Here is a 21,226-nt window from a genome sequence, read left to right on the forward strand (position 1 = left end):
GGTATTCTGTACATGCAAGGTACAATAGACACATTATACTTCCTGCTCCCATAAAGGAAGCGTTACTTTTATATAATAACAGAGGTTCTTCGCTTTTACACAATATGTAGTAACGCAGAAATGATTCTTTAATAATTTTATTTTTCCTTTGCAATCCTTATATTACAAAACATACTTTTCCAGACACATTGAAAATATGCTCTATTTACAGTCGGATTGTTTGTCTAGTTTTGTTTTGTGCTAGCCATCATGTCGCTGTTGTTTCTCCGGTTGTTCGTCTTTATAGGAATAATAATAATATATCTATTCGCATAGGCTCTCGTATAATAATATGATTATGGCAGTACATTTACATAAAGTCTATGTCATTATTTTTTTCTGCTTTTTGTTTTAATCGTTTCTGTTATACATTCAATTATCTTCTCATATTTTTATATGTTCATATTTATATATATATAATCTTTTGTCCCGAATATATATATATATATGTATATATATATTCATATGAAATTCTACGTACTTAGAATTATGTGCATCAACTAGGCGTATGAAAGGAAAGTTCTTTTTCTACCGTTCCTTTATCATTTATAAGCTTTTACTCTTAAATACGTAGCGATCATCATTCGATCATCGTTGATGCCGCGATATGAGATCTAGAGGGGGGGGGTTAATATTCGAACGCTTTCGAATGAGAAAAGAGAACAAAGATTTCATATATTAAACGACTAAACTGCGCTAAAGCTCCTTCGAAAATGGATTTCTATTCGGGCAATTCTGGAAAAACATGCCGGGCGACAAAAAACAGCCGACATTACAGATTTCTTCTTTATCCACCTTCCCTTTTTCGACTACCGCGATATGTACGAATCACAAGAAGCCGGCAAAAGCACGCTACTCGATTGGACCCCAGTTTACATCGTCCTTTCTCGTAAATTAAATCAAAGTGTGACATATTTTTCTTCTAATATTTTTTTTTTCGCCTGATTAATCTTAATCTCAGTTTTAATTCGTTTCTCATCACCTAAATATCCGCTACTTTAACTAAAACATTACAAACGTCCCTAGTATTGTCTAAAGGTGCTCTTAATTATTTTTTTTAATTTCTTTTAATGTTCGCTATTTACTCACATTCAGTCTAAATTAGATTATATTTATAATATTTATAAGGGCGTGGAATTATTATATTCTTAACATAATACGAGCTAGCCTTTTTTATTATTACTATTATTATTATTAGTGTTGTTATTATTATTATTACTATTATCATTATTATTATTATTAATGCCAAGCTATGTACAGGTTGCCATCTTGCTTTTTTCTTCTTACACACCTTGATTACAACACGTGACCTATTTCCCATTGTTTCAAAAAACTTGACACACACTCGTCATTTCGATTCACGTTATTATATAACAATATATATGACCGAAAGAAATTGGAATTTCTTCTGGCAGTAGGTCACATTACATCCACCGTACTCGATGGAACAAATAAGCGTCGATTATTGAACGTTTGCAGCACTATGTTCTACAAACTATAAAGAGCGTCAACTATAAGAAAATAAAAGAAAGAGGAAAGAAAAAAAAGAAACTAAATCTTCGCGTTATCTCGTATACTTGAAAAAGAACAAGGAGGAAATATGAACAATTATAGTTCTGACTCTTCTAGGTTATAAGATATAGTCTCTCCCCTAATTACTTCAATTCTAAAACTCTCGCTCAAGATACATTTCTACATTCTTCATAAACCGATTACAAACTGTCTCTTCGTTGCTGTTTCCTCAACAAAAGACAAATTCGCTGACTCAGATTTACATTACTATCTAACATTCCTTTAGCTACCTTAATGAAAACCTATCCTGTTTCATTCACTCGTGAGCCTAAGACTAGTATCAAAAGATCCGATTACTCTATTTCTGGTTAGAAAAGTCTTTCTTCTAATCATTTCGACTGTCATTCTGCAATGCGTTATTAAGAAAATCCAGTTCTGCTGAATCCACTTCTAAGTCCTTTAGAAAAACAATGATGTGCTCTCTTCAGAGCATTCCTAATCATTTGGGAAAAATAGTGATGAAATGCGTATCAAAAGTTGCCTCTTCGTCTGCCTTTCTCTCTCTCCTTAGTGTACTTCTTCATTTTCACATGTTACAAGTGTCACCATACTCGTCAGAAGCTTCTTATAGCTGTATATATGAACTTGATTATAAAACACATGCTGATCGCCTAGATTTTGTGAGATATCCAACTACGCTGGCTGACTCTGAAAAAAGGAACTCTGTATTCCTCGTCCTGTTTCTAGTCAGTCAAAAACTGTTGCTCTTGTAATTCATCCTAGTTATGAACTTAGTCATGAAACACGTATCAAGAAGTGCTGTTTCTGTGCTTTTTACTCTTCGTCCTGCCAGGCTCAAATTCATCCTCACTCCTCCTTCGTTTCTCCTTTAACTGTTTTTCCATAGCAAGCATGGTAATCATTCTCTTATGCGAGTCACCGACAATCCAACCATGTTGCTCTTGACGATCATCTTCTTCCTCTTCAACTGCGGGAACCACTTCCAACATCTCTTCTTCATCGCTAGAACTGGACCAATAGTACAGTTGATTGGCAGCTGCCCTTTTTCGTCGACCAATGGCTACTCCAACTCCTTCTTCGACTTTATTCCAGGACTTGGTTGTCTTTAATTCCTCATCATCAGAATCTCGCTTACCACTAGAGGATCTACGTTCTTTATCTTTTGATCCCTTTGAATCTGCTCTATTCTTCCTATCAGTGTTAGAGTTTTTGTTCTTTCTACCTGCTGTGATCTTCTGGTCTGATTTTGAGGCCTTTTTTGGCTTCGTTGGAGACTTGGAGTATTTCTTTTGTTTCACAGGAGACTCTTGATTATTTTCAATTTCATGATTGGTTTCCATCAGTGTGGTCTTGTTGCAATTGTTCTCTAAATCACTGAGTCCTTCGTGATTATTCTTGGCAAACATATCTTCATCTGTCTTGGACTGCCTTTTTTGTTTCTCCTTAGTTTGATGTTTCTTTTTCTGTGCTGCTTCTTGGGGCATTTTGTTCTCTGTTAACTCAGTGTTCTCTGCTTTCTTTGTACCATTCATGTCTATAGTATTTTTTGCATCTGTAATATTCTGTGTAAGGGACTCTTTCTTCTTTCCAACCTCTCTCAGGATCTCCTCCTCTATGGCTTTTTGTTCTTTGGCTATCATTTGTTCGTGCTTCTTCTCTATGTACCTCTCTTTCCTCTTCTCCTTTGACTCCCTCTTTTGTTTCCTTGGCTTATCATGATCTGACTTATCACTCATTTTCCTATCCTTTGGACTTATTTCTTCATCAGAGCTACTGATCTCTGCTAATAATCCTTGTTTTCCGATAGCGCACTTTCTCTGTCTCCTGGTGGGCTGGAAGTCCATTAGTATCCTTTCTTGTTCTTCCTGCATTTTCTTCAACTGTTGCTCCTTCTTTTTCTTCGACTCCTGCACCTTTCTGCTCAGGAACACATGCAGTGGAAGATTCTCGGATTCCTTTTGCGGTTTTTCGTTACTTGACAACTTTTCTGGTAAGGCTAAGAGATCATTGTCAGGCTCCTCCTCTTGTTCTTCTATAGGAGTAGGAGACTTTGCCACTGGTAGAGGATCAGAATCTTCAATAGGATTGAATGTTTCATTCTCAAGTTCTGTTGTCATCACTGGATTGATATGCTCCTCAGGTTTAGCAGGCCTGATTGCTTCACCGTACCTTGCACTTAGGGAGTTCTCATTGTCAGCTTGATCTAGAAGGTCCAAAGCTTCCTCTAATGGGATCAGTTCGCGCTCACTCTCTTGCATGTAATCTGCCTTGGCATCAGTCTTCTCCTCTGGCAAACTTGGGCTCTTTACCCTGAACTCTTCTGCGATCTTTGGTGGTTCTACGGGAGCTGAGTCTTCCACGTCTGATTCAACAATAGAACTGTCTTCTCTATATAGGTCATCCATTTCAAAATTTCTCTCATACTGATTCTCAATTTCGTCGTCACTATTCCTCGGTTCATCCAGATCTTTTCTCTCATCAATAATCAGAGGATGATCGGACATCTCCGATTCAGATTTTTTATTATCACAATCAAGTTTGGGAGTGTCGTTCTTTAAATCCTGGCTTCTCCAATCGTCTACGTGATCTTCGTTATCAGACGAGTATTTGTTAACCAATTTTTGAATCTGTTCCATGTTTTCCAATTCTGTCGTCTTCTTGCTGCTCTTCTTCACTCTCCTTTGCCTTCTGGACTCGTAGTCCGCGTCTCCATTTTCATACTCACTCTCTGAGGAGGTGTATAACTCTGCGAAAATATTTTGCTTCCCTTTTGAACACGTTCTTTGACTCTTCGAAATACCTACACCAACATCTTCAGTCTTCACAGCAGTTCTATACTCGTCAGAGCTGTCATTCTCGTACCAAGCATTCCTAGTCTTCTTTTTAGGATTCTTGTTCCTCTTTTTCAGTTTGGAATGCTTCAAAGATTGCTCCATAGGCCTTTTAGCCTTCGTTGGCTTCCTTTCTACGAACTCATCCATGGGTCCAGTGACTTGTCTCTGTTGATCCTCACTCTGGAAGGATTTCAGAGCGCCTTTCGTCTTTGGAGCAAACTTCTCTAACTCCTTAAATTTCCTATCAATCATAGATTCGAGTCTGGTACTTAGAGCATCGCCGGTTTTTCCGTTCTCTAGAGTATCTCCAATGGCTTTAGACATTAATCCAGCCACGTCCACCTCTTTAGTTTTCAAGCAGCTCACTTCATAGCCTGGCCTACTCCTGTAAGACATCACGCTACCCAAGTTAGGCTCTATCTGACTTTCCTCTTCGTCGAACTCATACACATCTTTAATTCTATCTGACACGAACTCATCTTTTCTTTCATAGCCATCACGGCGTTTCTTCCTTTCAGCCAAGCCGCCATGCTCATTACGTCGAATCAGAGGGAAGTTCTGATGCTTCTTGGTCTTTTTAGTCTTCCTTTGTCTGTGAACATTTAGTTCTCTAAGAGCTGCTTCTGTTTTTGACTTTTCTTGTTGTTTTCTTTCATTCATCTCTTTCTTTCTTTCAAAGAGCTCTTTGATGGGGTTTCTGGACTTCTTCTGAATATCTTTGGACATGGTTATGGGATTTGGTTCCGGAGGTGCATCTTTGTTTAGTGGAGTAGTTTTTGCAGATTGGATAGATTCTTGAGATGCTGTGTCCCCAGATGTAGATGTTGGGGCTCTGGCACACGCTAGCTCCGCTAGAACCTTCATTGGCGTGGATCCACTGTACACAAAATGATTTTGAATATTAGATTAGAAAAAGCGAAATTACACTGATACGTAATTCGAATGATAGGGATTGCGGATGAAATTGTTTTGTAATAAGTGTATAAAGTGTACGGAAATCACGTGCAAAATCAAGTGTATAAAAGTAAGTAAATATGATACCTAATGTAATAAAGGCTATATACTCTACCAATATGTTTTCCTATCTATTATTTATTATATGTATTATTTTCCTAAATATTTCACTTTATATTTCCCTATTAATTCTCCAATAAAATACAGATCATGCTCTTTCACTATTTTTTTCGAAATACGCTATATTAGTTTCTCTACCAATTATCAGCTATAGAAAAAAATTTAGAAAATAAATTTGACAAAATTAATTAACAGCAAATCTAAATATTTGTTCAGATTGAACGTCGGTAATTAATATTCTTCTATTAAGTTTCCTTTTGATAATATAATAATATATATAATATCCTTTTGATAATATAATATTTTTATCAAAGGTTCCTATTTGAATATCTTAACCGAGTGTCATACTAGTTCATAAACCCAGTAAACTGACACATGAAAATTTTTATAGGATAAATCCTGTCTCAAAATCCAGTCTCATTTATTACACGTAAGAATCGAGCCATATATCAACATGACTATTATATGGCAATAGATTTACAGCCACCTGGAACATATTTATCCTTGCACGTTTCCTGTTCCGAACTAGGGAACGGCTAAGCCAGGCTAGCAAGAGAAATGCACTTTCAGCCGGAGTTTCCATCGACTCTGAATCGTTGTTTGGCCAAATAACGAACATCAGAACGTATATTCCCAGCGTTGTTATGTGGAGATACCTCGCCGTTGGTGGGTGGAGTGACAGGCTCAGATCAATACTTAACAGGAACGAATGGGGAACCATTCAACAAGACACCGGTGTCTTGTAATTTACAGATATGATGCTGCTTCGACACTTAGCTACAGACTCTTGACGGTTTCAAAGATTTCAACGGTATAACGATGAAACTTGGTAGCTTGCGTTACTAGAACTTTTGATATGTAGGATTCTTTAAATTTGAAATTTTAGAGAATTAGGTGTTTACAAGTTAAAAAATTCTAAAATTTGAAATTTAGAAAATTTAGATATTTATGAATTTAAGAACTTCTTAATTTCATAGTTAGCGAATTAAAGCTTATCAAGTGGAAGCTACCTATTGCAAATTTTCTTATCTGTAAATATGTTTAATAATATGTTTATAATTAAATTCTTATATCTTTGAAAAATCGACTCGTCTTATGGACGTTTAAGGAATCTTTCGAGATTGAATGTATATATGGCAAAAATACAAGGAGGCTATTGTTGGACGACAAAAGGAGGATTCGATATAATGTTCATCGACGTTCAGAGGAATTTCACAATGGCAGCAATGATGTATCGATGATTCGTCGGACAAAAACAAGGAATTATAACGTGGTCGATCAAAGGCGCAATCAACAGGTGTGGAAATGAAAAACTGGCTTTGATATTCGATCTACTGTATGAATTGCAATTTTTGTTGGAAAAGATAGACACTTCATTCGATGTATGTATATAGGTATAACGAACGATTCACTGGCTGCTCGATATCGTTCTGAAATCTCCTTTCTCTATAAAACGATTGTGAGACTGCTTTAAATATGTTGTAAAAACTCTATCGAGTATGGGTTCGAAAAACGAAACACGAAAAGGCCAATAATTGCTACTGTATTCACCGATGAACACCGTTAAAAAACCTCAACAAATATTCTATTTACTTGTATCCATTAACAGTCAATGTTAACGTAGAATTTTTCATTTATTTTGATATATAAAATAATTGTCTCACACGTAACGGAAAAAATCAGTGAATGCCTATTGTATGCTCTTTTGGATTCAGATAAACAAAATTCTGTTATTATATACATTCTGTGTATTTTTGCATTTACCAATCTTTCATAAATGCACGAATATTCACAATTTATTAATTAACTGTAATCAGAATTATCGACAGCTTTCACGTTCTCGACAAATTACTCACTTGTGATCATGTTTTTCGTTGTTGTGCAGCAAATTGGATAACGCCTTGTCCAATAAGCCACCCAGAGAAGAATTCATTTTGCTTTTGAGTTCTGAAGAATCCAGGTTCATCTTTACATCATGCTCCTCCTGTAGTCCTCTAACATGCAAAGACTCATTGTAGCCTCCATTGGACAAATTTGTACCAGACAAATGTCTCTGATCCTGCAGAGAGGAGTACGAGTTCCTCAGCATGTCATGTTCGTTGTTCTTCGAAGGATGTTCCCCACGTATAATCTCATTACTGTTTTTCTGACCAAACGTGCTGGCTATCAGATTTTCAGACTCTCTCATGCGTTGCTGGATCTTGTCTCTGAGTTTGTTGTTGTGCTCAAATGCAACGTCCAGACTGTCCTCGTAGCCTAGATTGTCAACTCTGGACATGTCGGGGCTAGCTGATCTGCTGGAATGCTCGCTTCGTAAGTTTCTGCAACCCCGTTTTGGGTAGTCCCTTTCTCTGGTGCTGTACATCTCTTCACCCAGTAGCTGCAATAGAGCAGATTGGTGAATGATCACTTGGAAGAATTCTGGATGCTCTTTGTATGAGAGTCTGGCTACCCTATGATAGTTTTTGCTTCCTACTAGATGCTTGCTTGCAGAGTGGACCATTTGAAAACGGTGTAAGACTAAGAGTATTTTGCTAGCCTTAATTAGATATCTAAAGCTAGAGAATGGCTATCTGAATATCCAGGGAATAATCAGAAAGCTACTATTTATGGTTACAAAGAAGGCCAGTACGAGGAATCTACTGTTTAACTGATCAAAAGTGAAGCTTTTGGAAGAAATCAGGACCCAAAAGTGGGATCCAGAGGAATCTATAAGATATCTTCAATGGAAGATTAACCAACTATTTTGGAATTTGAAATGGGCTACTTTGCAGCAATTAGCACATAATTTTCAACAATATGCTCCAGATACTATCAGAGGATAACACATTGATCAGTAAAATTAAATCTACTAATAGATAAAAATTCTTTGAAAAATTGGTTTAGTTAGGAAAGTTGTTAGTGGGGATAGAGGATGTGGAAATTTTATTCTTGTGCAAATAATGTTAATACGAATAGGTAGTGTTAGTAACGCCAAGCTGAACCTTTTACTATTAAAAATAGAGTTTTTGCAGAGAAAAATGAATTTTAGGAAAGATATAATGCATTTGAAGATAGGATAAAAATTTGTAGAATGATTAGAGATATTTAGTAATAACGCTCAGCATTGGTTACTTGCATTTTTGTATCTAAGACATTAAAAAACATCGTATCTGAAGGGACAAGTTTCGGAATTACCATACACACTAAGAAATGTCGAAGGAATGAGAGAACTACCTTTTGCATGCATACTGAGAGACATTGTCTGTATAAAGCTGGTTCATAGGTCCTGCAAACATTACCACAATAATGTATAGAGTATTCCCTTCTGAGAATTTCGTGTAAGGGTGTAATCCAGTTTATCTTAATTCTGAAATATTTACGTACCAATTTTATCCTAAAATGACTGTGATATTAAATTTAATGCTACAGTGTCATATCCCGTTTTAAAAAGAAATTTAATAATAATTTCATATTTTTGTATAAATATTAATATAATACCTTTGTAGCTTGTGTAATATTCGTTATTTCATTGAATTTACTTATTATTTATGTTCAGAAAACACCCCTACAAATAAACATTCTGTAAGCATGTACAAAAGATACTGAGAACTGCAGACTGAGCTGAAAGTTGAACATTTTCAGCTACTACATAATATAAGATCGCCAAACCAAGCGAATAATAAAAAGAAAAGTAAGAAAGAGATAGTGCATGCAAAGTGTAGGCTTATCAATGAAGTAGTGAATCATATATCTTAAACAATAGTAAATAAATTATATATCCCTTCAAAAAGCTATCAACTTACCGTACTATTTCAAATTAATTTTTTAGCAATATCGATTTTTTTAATTAGCTGATTTAATCTTCATTATCAGAGATCTATTGAGAAAACCATGCAGAATACACAGAAAGAAAAAATATTGCAATTAAAATAAGAATCAAGATACCTTAATAAAATATGTTAATTCGCCATTTCTATAGATTTATCAATTCAGCACAGATACTCAAACAAAGCCAAATCTGCCCTCCTATAGATCCTAATACCTTTATTATATCTGAAATATCCGAAGAAGCATGCAAAACTTCAATTAATCTAACCAAATACTCACCTGGTTCACGGATTCCAAAAGACTTCCCAGGCTGTTCTGACTCTCCACGTCTCTCCACCTATCCCTGGGTCCCCTGAATCCTTGCTGCTGCTCATCCTTCCTATGGTAACCTTCGTTGTGATCCAGCTTGATCTTTTTAGCTCCCCTAAGCTCATTCTCAGTGGTGGCTTTCAACCTGGAGCAACACTCGACAAATAGCTCCTCGTCGAAGTTCAGAACTTTGCCCTGTCTAGGCTTCGTGGTCTCGATCTCTTGAGGAACATCCAGAGCGTTGTCCTCTATCGCGTCAGTGGGTGCAATAGTAACTACTTCGCTCTTGTGGCTCGAAGAGGGCGATCTAATGACGATTTTCTCACCAGAGAACTCGCTGGAGCTTCTTTTCCTAGTTGCGGCCTCGTTGGTAGCCAAATTTTCCTCTTCCTCTTCATTTTCACTGTTGGAGCTGGTCTCTATGGAACTTCTGGGTGTTCCACAGAACAAGGGAGAAATTCGCCTGTGGCCCATGTCCTCGTCTTCTTCGCCGTCTATGTCAGAATCTCTAGTGGTCTGCGAGTTCCTATCCATACTTGGAGATCTGTTCCTCACGCTACTAGGTGCTAGACTGCTGCAACTTTGGGAAGATTCCAGATCAACAGACATTCGGCTAGTGAAGGGGTCTCTCTCAAGGTGAACCTTGGTGAAATTATCCTCCTCGTCACCAGACTCCTTAGGATTCTCCGAAACTGTTTTCTCTTCAATTAGATCTCTCCAATCTTCCTCCTCGTTTCTACCTTTACTTTTTCTAAAATCTGACGGCTTTCTCTTCTTGATCACTTTCTGATCGTCTTCTATGGCATCTTCCAAGGGCACGATTTTGGAAGAATCTTCGTCATAATTGAAGGATCCATAGCCACTGTCCTTGATCGTCAAGTCAGGCTTGCCTTGATTCCTCAGTCCATAATTTGGCTCCTTGTGTTTCAATGCTTTCTGGCTCTTGTCAACATTGACGTCGGTAAAATCGTCCTCGAAGGTCCTAGAAATTAATTCTTCTGCTCTCTTCTTGCTGAGTCTGCACTTGGTTGCTGGTAACAGTAAGAAGTAATTATTCGAAGCTTCTGTATCATGTGTTTTCTTATTATTGGAGCTGTTCTTTGATTTTGTGTGTTTTCTAGATCGATGCTCACCTTGGTTCTCATATGTTGGATTTCTCTCCTTGGCTCTGTCCGAAGAAGAGCTCTTCTTGGATCTTTTTCCAGAACGTTTCTTGGGACTAAAAGGTATAGAGGATGAAACCGAGTGTTTTTTCTTGTCGCCTGAAGAGTCTTTAGTCTTTCCTTCGCTGGAACTGGAAGATCTGAAGCCTGTTCTGGAGAGATCTGAGTCGTCTTCTGACTTGGACACCCAGTCGTTCAGTACCTCCTTGACTTTGTCTGTCTTCTCACCACCAAAAACTCTGCCAAACACACTCTTCACGATTTTACTCTTGTTTTGTGATTCAATTTTGTCCTCATTTTCACTGTCGTCGCTTTCACTAGTCAAATCGGCGATTTTGTTCCTTATAGAAGATTTCTTGCCTCTGGATTTCCTGTAGTTGTCCTTGTTAGAGTATTTGTGACTCCTAGACACCTTTTTGCTCGGATTTTGACGATCACTGGTGTTTGATTTTCGACCACTACCAATTATTGATGGAATTGCTTCGCTGTTCTCAGACTCTGATGAAATCTTGGAGTCCTTGTCAGAATCCTCCGCTGTTTTCGATGCTTCCGGCTCACATTCTTCCTCTGATACAATCTGCTGCTCCGCTTGTTCGTCGTTAGTATTCAAATTCTTGTCAGAGTTTTGGTTGTCAATTAATTCATTTATGTCTAAAGAATTATCATCGATATCAGATTTGGTAGCTTTAGGGTCGCTATTCTCGACTTCTTGTTTCTCTTCAGGTTTTGGCTCGTTGTCGGAATCCTTCAGGAAGGTCGTGGAAGACTCTCGTTCCTTTGTTTGCTCTTTATATATCTCCAATTTTTCTTCTCTTTCAAATAAAATTTGAGACAAAGGTTTGTCTGCTAGACTTGAGGATGACGAAACTTCATCATCATCCATTGACTGAAAATAGTTGATTTTGTCTTCTAATGATTCAATTCTCTTCTCAGAAACTTGTTGTTCCTGTACTAACTGTTTCAAAGCAGTTTCTTCCAAAGATTCTGGCTCAGGATAAAATTTATCGATTTCTAACTCCTCAACAATTTGTAATTCATTAGATTCATGATCATCTTCATTTTCTAATGTTGCAGAGATAACTATACCATCACTTTTAGCAGAATTATCTTCCAATTGCGAATCAGGTACTAAACGCTCTAACTTTTCATTAATATCCAATGTTTCAGAATAATCGAGTGATCTTTGATCATCTGTGGTCTCTGAAAGTTTGGTCGCATCATTGAACACTAATTTATTCTGACCATCTTTAGATTTGGAAGAACTTTTAATGGTTTTATCTTCTGAACTGTTTTCTGTTTTCTCAAAATGTTTCTTAGCTCTGCCTTTCTTGGATTTACCATGGCGTGGCGTTTTGACCAGTTCACCCTGCTTATCACTCTCGTTATCAAATATCATTTTCATACTTTCTCCTTCAAGGTTTTGTACTTTACAAGCGTCCAATTCATCAATACCTTCAAAACTCTTTCTTTCTGCTTTTTGATTCTTGCACAAGCTTGAATTCAAGCGTTGATTAAATTCCTGTATTTCTGGTTTGGAGTAATTAAAACTTGTAACTGGCTCAACTTGTATACTGCATGCACTTTCATAGTCTTTCTCAGAATTGCAATTAACATCTTGAGATTCCTTATTAAATGTGCTTGAATAGTCTAACTCGTAGCTCTTATTGCTCTCAGAATCAAGTTTTTTACAGATTTCTATGCTGCGTTTGTTTATGGTAAACTTCAGACTCAAACGTTCATGTGAATGATTTTCTTCGTTATCTTTATCGTTTAACTTATCTCTCAAAAGATCCTCAGTCTTTTCCTCGGAATCTAATTTGTATATACTATCTTTCTCCATGATTTTGTTTTCTTCTGTCCTCAGCAGAGCATCTTTTATTTCCATATCTATATCCTGGTTTTCCTGCAACCTGGGACCATAATCTGAACACTGTTCTTTGAAATCATTTTCATTCATTTTTGGAGTATCGGTTTTTGATTCTGAATTGCTCACAGCAGAATCTTCGGATAAACCTTCTGAAACATCCTTATAATCCAAATTAGACTTCGGTTTATTCAAGAGCGAAGACTTTGCAATTTTAATGGACACATTCTCACCCAGAACAGTTACCAACGTCGAATCGGGTGAATTTTCCAACTCAGAATTATCTAAACTAATTTGTTCATCGATCGAGCTTTTCTTTTTAGTTTTTTCTTTCTTCTTTTCGTGTTTCTTCTTCTTTCCAACGTCCTCCATCTTCTTGATCTGCATTTTTATAGGCGTGGACGTGGATTCTGGCTCAGGAGTCATTTGATCAGTGAGAACGTACTCATCATGGCTCATATTTTCAGTGATCTTACAAATTTCTTCATCCAGAAGTTCATCTTCAAGGATGTGTTGATGGGTGGTCTGAGAATCCGTCAAAGAATCCTGTTCAAGTTGATTGTTATAGCAAGGATCAGTCTGAACTGGTTCTAGATCGTTCTGAGTAATGTTGGATTCGGGAGGATTAGCGTCCTTCTGGTCATCCTTCAGCTCTAAAGACGCATTCATGACTTCATCGGCCGATTCGACTCTATTTTCGTCACTAGAAGTATCATTTTGACCAACGTCTTCCATACTTTCAGCGTCCTCCATAGATGTTCTGTCTTTCTTACATTTGGCCATTTGAAGTAAATGAGACTGAGACTGGTTGTGTTTCTTTAGAGAGCTCTTCCTGGTGAAGCTGGTGGTACAAACATCGCAGAAAAATCTGGCAGCCTCCTTCGTCAACTTTTTCCTCTTCTCCACGATTAGAATTTCACCTGTCTTCTTATGAACTACCACGTAATTGCCTGCTGTTCTCTTCTTTGGCGTCTGAAAATCATCCTGAACTTGGGAAAGACCATCCAGCTTCGTATCCACCTTATCTTCGTTTTTCAGTTCGTCTTCTTCATATTCCTCGCCTTCTTCCTCGTCGACCGGCGTTTTAGAATCTTCAACTACCTCTTCCTCCTGTTTTTCAACATTCTCTTCTGGCTTTTCATCAAAAACTTCGTTCGAGATGACTTCCTCAACCAGTTTCTCTTGCTCGGTCGACGGTTTTGGTTGCAACTCCTGGCTAACGTCGTTCTTTGCTGTCTCTTGATGCGATATACAATCCTCGATATCCATTGGAATATCGAAGTCATCCATCAAATAGAACTCAGCAAAGAAGGATATGTTTTTCTTGGCTCTTCTTTTCAAACTCTGTCTTCTGTGGGTGTTCTTCTCCGTATCGACAGATTCTGAGTCGGTCACAGAGGTATCTGTTTGCACGTCTTCTCGAGACTCGTAAAGCTTCTTCTTCTTAGAATAACGTTTTTTTCTGAAATAACTGAAATCACTGACGCACGAGGTCTCTGACAAATTGTCTGCGCTCTCAACTCGTTGATTTAAGCTTTCCTGGCCTGACAAATCCTCAGAAGACAGTTGTTTTCTCTTTGAAGATCTCGTTTTACTAATTTGTTCGGTTTTGCCAATTAGATCTATGGAACCAGCAGAACTAGACCTTTCTAAGTCTACGTGTTCGCGAGTCGAACTCCTAAAGCTACGTTTTTTGCCTTCAGAAGAATTTTTCTGGCAAGAACTTTCTGGCTGCTCCTCTTTTCCAGCCAAACTTCTGCTCGCCTCTGGGTACTCTGCGTTGCTTGTTTCAGGTTCTGGTTGAGAACAATTGTTCTGAGTGTCTAAATTCTCCTCGATGATCGACTTTCTCTTATACGTTCTTTTCTTCGTGTGCTGCAACACTTCGGTTACCTCTGGAACCTTGAACGGTTCCAGACTTGCCGAAGAAACTTGTAAACTAATCAGATCGTTGGAATTCTTGCTCTGATCTTCAATTTCCTCGATGAACCTACTCGTCCTCAAGGATCTTCTAGGAGGAAGTTGATTTGTCGATGTGGATTCAAGCGCTGCGGTCTGTATGCGCATCCTGGAGTCAGAATTTTCTTGAGAAATGGTGCCTTGTGTCGGTGTCTGGTCGACTATCAAACATTTCTTCTTTCTTCCACGCTTCTTTGGCACTTTGGGGACAATTATAGGTTCTTCGATCTTCTGTGACTCCTTTTGATCATTCACTGGAGGATTTTGAGTGACTTCTTCTTTATCTTCCGCTCGAGTTTCCGTATTCTTGAAACTAGAATCTTCTTTTTCTTCTTTCAATTGTTCTATGCTATCCAATAGCGTTACCTGCTGCGTTGTAACTTCATTTTCTATAGTTTCACGTTTTTCAGATGGTTCTTCCAAAGGTAGTTCAGGATTTTCAGTCGGGACAATGGTGCTAATACTGAGAACAGGATCACTTTCGGATTCCTTCGAAGTCTTCTCGTCGTTTCTCGGTTGAATCATGGATTTCGTCTTGAAAGATTTCCTTCTGGGTCCTCTGCTGTCCTCGGATGCTATCTCGTTCACAGAAGATTCTATCACTTCAGTAGACTCCACACTGAACATCGTTTCTTCTTCAGAAATTTGGCTTATTTTCTCTTCCTGTTGCAATTTCTTCTTGGAGGACTTTCTAACTGGAGATTGAATTTCTAAATATTGATCCACAGCCTCTGTAACCGAATTTCTCTTTCCAGTTATTTTCATCGAATTCTTTTCTTCGTTAGTCACTTGAACTTCTTCCTTATTTTTCGTTACAGTTACACCTTGAAGGGCATCTTCTGGTTTATTCTCTTCATTTATTGCATGTTCTTCTAAAGTTTCCTTAGAATCTATCTTGAGCTTCTCAATACTTTCTTCAGAGTTTTCAGCTGTTTTAACATCAATAACAATCCTATTATCCTTTGCTTCGGGTTTTTCACTTATACTTTTCTCCTCACATGGTACCTTGTCTGCATCAACTTCAGTAGACAAGTCGTTTTGAACATTTTCTTTGGTAGAAGGCACTTGCTTTGATTTTTCGATTAACTTTATCACGTCAGCCAGATACAGTTCCTCAGAGATCGAACTTTCCTCAAAATTCCCTGCTGGCTCGGAGGATTTCCTTTTATTTTTCTTTGGGGATTTCACTTCCACCGATCGTTTCTTAGATTTCCTTTTCACTTTGACTTCTTCAGTTACGTCCTCACATTTCTTCTTTTCTTCTTCCATGTTTGACAAAGACACATCTGCAGAATCACTTACTGGAATCTCCAAAACAGGCAATGAAATTTCATTTCTAATAGGGCTCGTTTCAATAGAAACAGCTTCCTCTTCTACTTTTGACTCATTGGTACAAGCTCCTTTTTCTTTTAAAGAAGTGGTCTTTTCATCTTCTCTCGGCAATTTAATTTCAATCTCTTCACCGGTAACTTTACTGGAACTTATATTCGATTCATTTTTTATTTTCTTTTCATCAGAATTTTCTACATTAGACTGCAATTCTTTTGAAATTTCTTTCAAAACCATCTCTTCATTTTCTACAGTAACGTCTTTTTTCTCCAAGCTTTTGGTCAAACTATTAGGAACTAAACTATCCTGACAACTCCTACTAGTCGCTTCTTTGATAGTTTCCTGTCTAGTGTCTCCTATCTTCTCTGCTTTTGTTTTCGCTTTCGCTTCGCTCGAAGTCTCTGCGTTTTCTGATAAACCAGGCCCAACTTCGTCCAAAATACTAGTAAGTTCGTCAGCAGCTGTATCCAATAGAGAACCAACTTCACCTTCTAATAAAGCATCCTTTTTTTTAGCTATTTTTGAAACTATTTTCTCTAAGAACGATCCCTTTCCTTTCTGTTTCCTTCTGGACAGATCTAGAATAATGTCATTAGCTGGTGATTGTTCTTTGGTGTCTTTAGAGGGAGATTCAACCTTCTGAACCTTTTCTACGGATTTGTTCAAGTTCAGGTCCTTACTAGCTGCTTCTAAAACTTCAAGTTGCTTTAGATCTTCCTTAGAAATCTTCTCAACACAAGAGATCTCCTCTGCTAACTTATCAGGACTATTTGTCACTTCTAAAACAGTGTCTTCAGAAGATTTAATACTTTTATCTAAATTTTGAGTCTTGCTAGTGGCATCATCAGTCTGTGGCGTGGAATTCTGGGGAAGTGCACTAGAATCCACGCTATCCAAGGTAGTCTGCATGCTCAAGACACTTGGCTGAGACTCGACAGGGACGTTCATGCCCTCTGTAAGAATTCCAATTACGTTATTTAAAGATCTTTTGGATGCTCTTTCTTTTCTGGGTCCCCAGGACTTCCTGGGTCTTCCAACTTTCAATTTTTGAACTGGTGCAGGTTTCTCCAGTGAATTTTCCTTGCCACTGTCCATAGAATTGCTCGTTTCCACCTGTAAGTGATTTAGGTTCTCGGTTACCTTGGTTGCTTCTTTATTCTCTGAAGGGTCAGAACCTTTGGGTTGCTCTTTCTCGTTTCTAGTTATTTTCTCGCTTTCTTCTTGCCTGTCCTTGACAACTTTCGTTGCTCCAATTGAAACGGTCCCTTTATCATCAAAATTTGCTTCGTTGTGATCCATTGAATCGATTTCGTCATTAACTTCGAAGGAATTATTTTTACCAGTTTCTTCATTCTTCGTTTGGGACACATCGGTGTTCTTTTTTTCAGATGTCTCATTGCTATATTTAACTCTACCTCGTCTTCTTCCAAAAGTATTCTTCTTCAAGCTGAAGTCTGTCTGTTCATTCTGGACCTCCGCTTCGCTAGTATTCAACAACGACCATCTAGTTTGCCTCTTGTCAGCAGCCTGGACAGTCATCTCAACTTCTGACTTGGTTTGACCATCAAAAGACGCCTGACTGGAATTGACCAATGATTTGATCTCACTGGACATACTGCTGCTTCTTCGTCTTTTGACTGCTGTTTTCATCTCGTTCACAGCTTCTTTGATCTTGTTAGATTCATCTGAAACTTTCTCATCCTTTGAAGCAGCTTTGTCCTTCCTATCCGTGTTCCTCAGCGATTTTCTTCTTTTCGCGTCGAATTTCTCTTTCTTCGTAGACGCATCCGAGATAGATCCCGAGTCCAGCTTTCCTTTTTCCAGTTCTAAATCCTTCCGAGGCTTGATCTTTGCCTGATCGAATTTAAATTTAGACATTGGTTGCCTGAGACAGCGTTTGGAAGTGGCAATCCTGGATGTCAGAACCAATTTGGTTAGCAGGTCTTCTTTATTGTCTGAGCCTATCAACTTCTTCACCTCAAAGGGAACGTTCTGAATCTTTATAGGGCTGTCATCGTCGACGACTTTCTCTAACTTCGCCTTAGCGTTACTCCTAGTCTCCAACTTTCCTTCTTCCTTTTTCTGTCTAGCTTCTTTCTTCAGACCTACTTCTTCTGCATTCTTCGCCATATTTTTTTTCTCTTCCACGCTTGGAATCTTCGCAGGAGCACTTTTCCTCTTGAATTTTTCCTTAACTAGACCTTTAGCACCTTCCTTAGAAGCTTCAGTCTTTGTATCCACGCTCTCCACGCTTTTATTCAAATTCTTCGTTTCATTTTTTGCTCTCCTGCCTTTACCCTGTTTCTGATCCTTCTCTTCCTCCTGTAAACTGCTCAGAACATCACTTTTCTCTCCTGAAACTTGACTCTCCTCTTTCTTAGGATTTTCCTTGTCGTCCAGGTTCAAACATTTGCTAGTCTGACTCTTGCCACGCAGAATCTTTTCCTGGCTAGAAGCTGACGTAGCAGGAGATAGGATTGGTAGGTCGTTTGTGGTAGTTTCTGAAAATTCCTCAGAACTGGATGATACTTGAACAGCTGGCTCCAACGTGGGCATCTTGTCGCTGTCAGAAGACAATCTGGTTGTCCTCTTCGGCAACTGGTCGCCATTCTTGCACTTAGAAACTGCTCTTAACTTGGATCTAGTGATCGACGACTCTGGACTAGTTTCGCTGCTCCTTACCTTGGTTATTAAACGACCAGAAATAGGACACCTGATCTCAGGGGACTTTTGAGGCGACAGAGACTCTTTGTTAGGATTCCTGGCAAATTTTCCATCCTGGGTCCTCAGCTGTGACTTTGCCTTGATGGAGGCGTTCAAAGAGGCTACAGGATCCACCGGCCGCTTCCTCTTGGGTGTAGTTTGAGTGGACAACTTGTTCTTTACTGGACTAGCTTCCGTTCCATCCACATCTACCTCCTTCTCCACATTCTTAGGAGAAGCTTTGGTACTCTTTAATATCTTCGTACTCTCGTTAGATGTATCTGCCTTCGTCTCGGACAGGTTCTTCAAAGCTGCTCTAGCTTTAGCCTTCAAAGTTGTTTTCTTCACCTGGACCAAGCTTTTCACAGCTCCATCTTTCGTTTTCACGTTTCTCCTTTTACCCAACACTTTGGGACCTCTGACCATCTTTGTTCTACTGCTCCTTCCGTCTGGCACATCACCCTCTTTGATAGAAGACGATCCTTCGGCCGGTTTCTCTTTGGTTTCTTTCTCCAAGTCGTTTTTTTCTGAGCTGTCGTTTCGTCCTTCGTCAGGATTCTTGTCATCAGGAGTGTAGTTCTTCACCACGCTCTCGATCACGGCAGAGATGTTGTCGATCCGACAGCGATTCCGTTGAATCGACTTCGCGTTCTTCAGCAGCTTGTTCCTCAGGGCAGCTTTGTTCCGGGACATTCGAGAGGCGCTGGAATTGTCGCCGACCATTCGTGGTCTCGTTCTGGATTGCACCTGTACAAATGGCAAAGCCTTCGTGGTATTGTGTGTGTGTGTGCGCGCACCTCGGTGAGTGTATTTTTTCTGTGCTCGCTACGAAAAGTTAGGGGAGTTTCTTTCGGTGCAACCTACGGAATCACCTGTTTATTATCCCGTGATTTATCGAAGCTTCTTGGGCAACACGTCACGGCCATTATTATGCTGTATTTAAATTCAGCCCTACGGGATATGTTACTTAACTTTGAGCATAGAAGCTTTTGATTCGTGGATTCTTTCGTTCGAAGAAGCAGCTAAGTATTCTTTCGGATCTGTGATTAGATAATCCGCTAAATCCGAAGTGTTTGAAAATTCAATACTAACTAGAATAATTAAGTCCGAGATCTTGTTTATAAATCATCCCTTAATAGAACAACAAATTCTTCGACAAAATCTTTGTACCGAACGCATTGTAATTTACAGTTGTATCCTGCAAATAAAACTCTTAAGGATTTCTACTTTTATCTTAAAAAATTCTTGTATCTCTCAGCATACAAAAAAAAAAGAAGAAAACACCAAAGTTTAATATTTTGAATACTTACCAACCCTAAATTCTCAGTTCTAGAATTCTACAATTCCTATTCTGTGACCTTTTAAGATTAGTACCTGCAGCAGTGCTCTTAAGAATCAATCCTAAGTATTTCTAGTTCTTAGAAAATTTCTACAAGCTTTTTAACGAACAAAGTAGCATAATTGTAAAGTGTCCTAAATCCTCATCACCTCTGGTAAAACCCTTAGAACCTCAATTCCACATCGATAACACTATACGTAACGTTATACATGTTTCTGCTCTTATCCTAATAAAAATCACTCTGGAAATTCTGCGCTTGTTCCACGGTTGGTCGATTCGAATTAGATGGAACCAGCGAGACTTTTCAAATGTCATAGTTCTTGCTTCGACAAAAATGCCAAGGGAGTGTCCATAGACGGGTCAATCGTGTGCCAGTTTTCTAAGAGAGCACGAAAACCATCTTGTCGGTGTGACTACGTGGCGTATCCTCCCTGTGTGTATATGGGTCCGTGTGTGCAACGTGCGGACAACCGTGTTGGCTAATCAATACTCCACTTATATCCGTGTCGTCCAGCCGGAGCCGGTCCCATGTTATTGCCTTATCATTATCGAGTTTCATCTTTTTCGCCAGGATTCGGGTCATCCGCTAACTGGAGCTGTTTGCGAGCTGCTCGTTTACCTAATTCCAACCAGTCACCGGACTGTGCATGCTTTTTGGGTCACCGTGTCTTACTAGCTTCTTGGCACAGAGCATGCATTTTTTGCAAATTGTCCTCTTAAGACTCTTTCTTTCTCTGACTCGGCAGCTTTCTTTCACGGTCAGTAGGTCCTCTTGTCTGTTGCATTATTGCTCACCACTTACACCTGTGTTTTCAGCAATTAACTCGAAGCTTCGGTCTTCCCTTGTTTATTTTCCTGTTTATTAGAATGTTTCGAAATTCTCGTCGTCGAAGCGAAGAACTTCTTTCCTTCGTTTTATTTCCTATTTGCCAATTTCATAATTGCTGATAACTTACGTTCGCAGATGTGCGATTAGCGATCGAGTTACGTATTTGGTATAATTCCTTCGTTTCTAGTTTCCATGCGAATTTCTATTTTAGAGAAATTTGCAACGTTTTACTTTCCAGTGAAAAAGGTAAGGCAGAGGCTTTTTCAATTTTATAATTACTGGCCGCTTACTTATACCTACACGTGTGTTTAGCAATTAAGCTTTATATCTGTGATTGAAAATGTTTTAGCTTAGATTTGAATTTTACAGAGATATTTTTCCCTCCTCGATAATAAAGGTAGAGCAAAGGTTTTTGTTTAAGAATTTAAAGTAACTTTATTT

General features: G+C 38.5%; 1 protein-coding gene across 2 annotated transcripts in view; it reads right to left on the reverse strand.

The window, feature by feature from the left end:
* Nucleotides 1–121: 121 nt before the first annotated feature.
* The window catches only part of LOC132914500 (uncharacterized), an 80,320-nt gene continuing 59,215 nt past the window's right edge, over nt 122–21,226 (reverse strand). Inside the window, exons 7-10 of one of the 2 annotated variants that reach the window (XM_060973659.1) lie at nt 10,733–19,364; nt 9,570–10,630; nt 7,337–7,860; nt 122–5,283 (exon numbers count right to left, since the gene is read on the reverse strand). In XM_060973659.1, coding sequence (XP_060829642.1) covers nt 2,361–5,283; nt 7,337–7,860; nt 9,570–10,630; nt 10,733–19,364 — 13,140 coding nt within the window. In that variant the 3' untranslated portion in view covers nt 122–2,360. Of the gene's footprint in view, nt 5,284–7,336; nt 7,861–9,569; nt 19,365–21,226 lie in introns of both variants that reach the window. The other variant, XM_060973658.1, reaches the window with a different exon arrangement.

The sequence above is a fragment of the Bombus pascuorum genome, chromosome 15 (assembly GCF_905332965.1).
Source record: "Bombus pascuorum chromosome 15, iyBomPasc1.1, whole genome shotgun sequence".
NCBI lineage: Eukaryota > Metazoa > Arthropoda > Insecta > Hymenoptera > Apidae > Bombus > Bombus pascuorum.